Source organism: Myotis lucifugus, unplaced genomic scaffold (assembly GCF_000147115.1).
Source record: "Myotis lucifugus unplaced genomic scaffold, Myoluc2.0 scaffold_460, whole genome shotgun sequence".
NCBI classification, from domain to species: domain Eukaryota; kingdom Metazoa; phylum Chordata; class Mammalia; order Chiroptera; family Vespertilionidae; genus Myotis; species Myotis lucifugus.
The window spans coordinates 265334-271453 of NW_005871508.1; the positions used below are offsets into that span (position 1 = coordinate 265334).

General features: G+C 45.1%; 1 protein-coding gene across 4 annotated transcripts in view; it reads right to left on the reverse strand.

The window, feature by feature from the left end:
* Positions 1 to 6120, reverse strand: part of FTO (FTO, alpha-ketoglutarate dependent dioxygenase) — a 243524-nt gene that overhangs the window by 154206 nt on the left and 83198 nt on the right. For all 4 annotated transcript variants that reach the window (XM_006103062.3, XM_014445509.2, XM_023744388.1 and 1 more), the window contains one exon: positions 498 to 577. In XM_006103062.3, coding sequence (XP_006103124.1) covers positions 498 to 577 — 80 coding nt within the window. The remainder of the gene's footprint in view (positions 1 to 497; positions 578 to 6120) is intronic.

Consider the following 6120-nt stretch of genomic DNA (forward strand, 5'->3'; position numbering starts at 1 on the left):
GCAGAACTTAGCAGTACAGCCGGGGTGATGAGCACGCCCAGGGAGCTCAGACATTCCCTGGCACCACTGTCACTCTCCCCTTCACTGACATCCCCATGGCCAGGAGCCTGACCAAGAGGTAAGGGGAATGTCAGAGCCCAGTCACAGCTAGCACACGCACACAGACCCACCCCACTTCCTTCTGGCCATCTCCTGCCCTTGACCTTGACAGGCACGAGCGCCTCCTCCAACTAGCAACACCTGCCAAGGGCACTTACCTTCGCCAAGAAATATAACCCCAAAGAAGCAAAATACACTCATCCCACGCCATGAATACACTCCCTAAACCCATCCAACGCAACTCAAAGCTAAAAAAGCAAGTAAACAGAGACTGGAGTCGAGGTAGATGGAAGCAATTTTCCTATCAAACGCTCTTCCAAAGTTCTATGATAAATGGCTCATTCGACCACTTCTGCCACATCCAATTAAGTCTGAATCACATTTTTATTTACGCTTACCTCTGCCACTCGGTGGGTGGAACTAAACCGAGGTGGTAAGCCAGCCAAAACGCAGTGCTGGTGGGTGGCATTGAGGTCATCTGCAGGAAAAATACCAAAAATTAAAAACAAAACCACACACACACATTTATTAGTCACGATATACTATTTAAACCAAAATACAAAGTAAACAGTAAATCCACCATTCAAACAACGACATTACTTTGTATTCTTTAAACCATTCTTTAAAAAATGGCCAAAAAAAAACATGACATTTTTAGGAGTGAGAAGGGATGTTATTAATAATTATCCCAGGACAACAGGTGCACACCAGGACCGTCCTTAACAAATGCGATACCTGGTTTCCTTCCATACTTGTAGTCTTAGGATAGCCACTCCCCACAAAGTGAAAAATGCATGGATTGAACTTCATCCTTTCTCATGACAGATCTAATTGTACCCATGATTTCAGAAGAAGCTGAAATTCTTTCATGCCATTTGGGGTCGAGTAACTTTCATCTGAAAAAATCTGCTTCTTTCTCTTCCCAAGCCAAGCATCAAGTTTACCCTCGCAATTTTCCAGGCAACAAACCAACCAGCTCGGCATGTTGCAAAGCTCTGGCTCTCAGAACACAACTCAAGCCTATGGGATGGAGGAGGTGGTGAGTTCATCAGCAGAAGAATGTGCCTAAAACCACAGGCAGCGGGGGTAAAAACAACAATGGCCAAGTAGCTGTGTATTCTAAGGAATGAAGCCACATGTCAGGCAAAACCGGAACCAGCTCCACCTGGGACGGCACTTCCGGTATTACAAAGGAGAGACGTGAACAGCACTGTTCCCCAGCAACACGGGCGTTCCATTTAGAGAACAGACGCTTCTTACCCGGACACCTTACATGTCAGCTGAGGGCAAAGGCTGCTGGAGATCCACCTCACATCTTAACAGCAAGCCTTAGAGATCTGAACTTTTTCCAAATAATTAAATTGCTTATTAGAGCGAAGGCTAACACTATTTAAAAGAGTAACAAAAGCCCTAACCGGTTTGGCTCAGTGGATAGAGCGTCGGCCTGTGGACTGAAAGGTCCTGGGTTCAATTCCTGTCAAGGGATTGTACCTTGGTTGCGGGCACATCCCAGTAGGGGAGTGTGCAGGAGGCAGCTGATCAATGTTTCTCTCTCATCGATGTTTCTAACTCTCTATCCCTCTCCCTTCCTCTCTGTAAAAATCAATAAAATATATTTTAAAAAAATAAAAATAAAAGAGTAACAAAATCAGACACTGAGCAATTAAAATTTGCAATGTCCAGTAACCATTCAAAAATTAACATAAGAAAGAAATGAAAGGCATATGATAGATAATACATAAGATAGATGCATCTTTTTCGCATATAGGTATCTTTTATATATAAATAAAATGAAGCTTCAAAAAGGAAAAATAGCCCTAGCCGGTTTGGCTCAGTGGATAGAGCGTCAGTCAGCCTGCAGACTGAAAGGTCCCAGGTCCGATTCCCAGTCAGGGCACATGCCTGGGTTGCACGCTCGATCCCCAGTTGGGGGGCGTGCAGGAGGTAGCCGATCAATGATTCTCTCTCATCATTGATGTTTCTCTCTCTCTTCCTCTCCCTTCCTCTCTGAAATCAATATATATATATATATATATATTTAAAAAGAAATAATCATGGGTGCAAAGAGAGGTGTACACAGAAGTTTGCTGGAGCCTTATGCCTGACATCAAAACACTGGGAATGAGTTAAACGGCCAAAAGGAGGGGATTCCTATGTAGGCCACTTTCAAATAACCCAGTTTTCAAGGAATCGGGAATAAGAAAAAATGTCCAAGACATAAGAATATTGAAGGAAAAACAAGACACAAAGTATTATATAAAAGAAATAAACATATTCCCACATATAGAAAGAAACACTAGAAGGAATCAGATAAAAAGTTATGACCGGTAGGAACTCTGGGTGGTGATATGATGAAGTACTTTTATTATCCATTTTACCCGTTCCTACAGTTTGTAAACTCCCTACATAGACTACACACCTTAGTTCATCAATTCCAAGGTACACATTTTTCTTCCTGGTTAACGTCTCTGAAATTGGATACATCTTAAAATTCATGGCGTCTTTAACTGGATGACATATATCGCTACTTTTGTACTTAGCAAGGAAAAATAGGACAGTCAATATCATTATTTTTGAAGGATCCAACGGAAAATGTTCAATGAAGAGAGACTCCGAAAAGAGGTGCTCATTGCCCAAATAAAAACGATGGCCCTGAGCCACCGCTGAGGGCGGAGAAGCTCCCATTAGATTTGCACATCTCCCCTCAAATACAATTTTCCATGGTAGTGCCAACCCTTCTACAAAAACAAGTCCAGAGGTGAAGATGGCCTCAGGGTGCACAGCTCCCCCTCTTGAGTGTGTGTGTGTTTTAATTAACTTTTTTGGAATGCTTAGTTTGTTGTTGGGTTGTGGAGAGAACAGATTCTTGAGGTTAATCATTCGTTTCTGCTTTCTAAATACGGGCAGAGCACGCTAATCCCACTTTGGCTGCAACGCTTCCCAAGAGACAGGAGGGCAGAGGGGGCTGGGGCGATGGAGACAGGAGAAGGGACCGAGGTCCGGCTGCCAGGCGACCCGAAGGAGGTAGTTTTCTTCTTTTCCCCGTTGGTGTATGAGACCCATCACCTCTACTCTCTTTCCCAATAAAGCCGACGAGTGAAACAGAAGCGGCCACGTAAGCCTCTAAGACCTGATCCTTCCCATACCTTTTGACTTCCCTCTTTTTAAAAAAAAAAATATGATGTTTTACTGACTTCCGAGAGAGGAAGGGAGAGGGAGAGAGAGAGAGATAGAAACATCAATGACGGGAGAGAATCATGGATCAGCTGCCTCCCACACACCCCACATGGGATCAAGCCCACAACCTGAGCATATGCCTGGGAATCGAACCGTGACCTTCTCGTTGATAGGTCGACGCTCAACCACTGAGCACACAGGCTGAGCTTGACTCCCCTCTATTCACTCCTCTCTCCCATCTAATTTCCCGTTGGCAATAGAGGAAGATGGCTATGGTTTCTGACTAATGTCCAGGGAGGAAGAAAGGATGTTCTATCCCGATATGTGGTGAGTTCCTGCTGTGCACGAGGCACTAAATGCTGTGGGCAGTACAAGAATATATATATATATATATAATACTAGTAGCCCTGCACACGAATCTGTGCGCCAGTAGCTCACTGTTGCCCTCCTGTAGCTCTCCACCTGCTGCCTCACCCTCCTGTAGCTCCCCCTGCCCCCCCCCCTCATAGCTTACTGCCCTGCCCACTCCTGTAGCTCTCCGCGGCCTGCATGTAGCTCGCTGCCCCACCCCCCTGCTGATCCGTGATCCGGTCGTTACGCGGTCGGTCGTTACGTAATGACCATTTGCATATTACATCTTTATTATATAGGATAGTAGCAACTCCCTAAAAGCTCACCTCCATTAGGTAAGATGTGACTTCTGTATCAATCACTACAGTCCAGAGGGGAGTTCTGACACCCTCACTGATTGGTTGGTGCCCCTGCCATCCTGAGTATTAAGTTTTTTTAATGTCACCTCTAAGTAGGTGACACATACTACCCCTAGGTGAAGGGCAAGGCATGACATGGTGGAGGGAACAGCGTGAACAAAGATAAGGAAAAAAGTTTGTGCTGGGACCAATTAATTATAGGAAAAGAATTTTAGGGCAAAGCCTGTACAGTAAATTGACCAAGGATTATCATTTCTATCCTTTTAAGCATTTTTAAATGTTTGGTGAGCCTAGGAGAATTATTCCACTGGAAGAGGTTAATGAATCATCCAGCATGGGGTGTATAGTCTGGCCTTGAGATATGCTACAGCAAGCGTGTCAAACTCGCGGCCTAAACGAGGCACGCGGCCCACCAGCTGCCGGTTTGACATGCTTGTGCTACAGGGACTAACTGGTTTAGGAAAGTCAAACTCGTTCCTGGTCTAGTCCTGGGCTCAAACCTTCCATGAGGGTCCATTTTTTTCACAGGCTTCACTCATGGTCATTCTTCCACTGTCTTTATGGCAAAGAATAAACATGGGATAGGCAATCAAATTAAAAGCCTGAAAGTTCTTTCCCACAGCTCATGCTTTTAGGAGTCATATAGGTAGAGAGCCAAAGACAGCGTGTTCAGGCTTCCAGGCAAAGAGAACACTTCCATCCACCCAACCCAGATGCAGAATGACCCCAATACAGCAAGGCGGAGTGAAACGTGCGGGAACGAAAGGATCACGCGGTTCATAGGAACACCTATTCCTCGGCTTCAAAGAAACCCACACGTTTTTGTTACCTTGGGTGGTTTTCTCATAAAAGGTTTGGAAGAGAATGTACTGACCGATCCACACACGGTGTCAATTTGGGAAATTCTGTGATGCCCCGTGGGTATCTGGACTAGACACGAAGAAGCTAAAGCATCAGTCACTGAGGGAATAGAGGGCCATGGAAGATGCTAGAAGGTATCTCTGGAGAAACCCAGATATTGGGTGAATTAGGCCATCTGTTCTGGGGAAGGACTTCAAGACATTTTCCAGTCGGGAGCTTTCAAAGACAGAATAAGTATTTCCTTTTGCCTGTATGGTCAAGACATACTGCCATGAAATTTTTAAGGAATAAATAAAATTAAAAATTAAAGCTAATCCTTGCTTCATTCGTTCACTCATTCATCCAATAATTACTTATTAAAGCACCTACCTCGTTCAAAGTGCTGTGTGAGGTGCTGGAGAAGTGACAAGTGTTTAGGAATATGAAATACAGTTCAGTGGGAGGAAGCTTTGGTCTCAGCAAAACCTGGATTCAAACACAAGCTAGACTAGGTGTGTCGCTTTGAACAAGTCTTTTTTCAAAAGCCTCCATTTCCTTTTTTCAAAAGAGCCTTCTTGAGATGTAATTCACACACCAAGCAACCCCCTCATCGAAAGTTCGCTGCATGTAACTCACTGAGCTGTTTAGGATGTTCGCAGGACTGTGCAGCCGATACCACACCCTCATCATGGAGCGTTTTCATACCCCTAATAGATTGACATACACAATAGCAGTCCATCCCCATCAACTTCCTTTTCTGGGGGGAAAAATGGGGAGCAGAGGGCAGGGAGTACCTAGCTGATAGGCCTGTTACAAAAAAGAAATAAAATAAAATACATCCAAGCATCCAGCCTGGCCCTCGACAGGGACTCATCACATGTCATTCAAGTAAACTTCAAGGCAAAATCTCACAGAAAGAAGCAAAAAGACCAGCTACGCTAAGCAAGTGTCAGAGGGGGGCAAGTCCTTCCCAGGACCCAGGAATACACTCCGGTTCCCATCCTCGGAGCATATCCCACAAGCCACGGCCTCCCTCCAATGCTCCTGAATACGGAAAAATCAGGTATGCAGTCCGAAAGCCCACTTTTTGGCCCGGCCGGTGTGGCTCAGTGGTTGAGGGTCAACCTATGAACCAGGAGGTCACAGGGTTCTTTTCCCGGTCGGGGCATATGCCCAGGTCGGGGACTCCATTCCCAGTGTGGGGCGTGCAGGAGGCAGCCGATCAATGATTCTCTCTCATCATTGATGTTTCTATCTCTCTCCCTTTGCCTCCCTCTCTGAAATCAATTTTTTA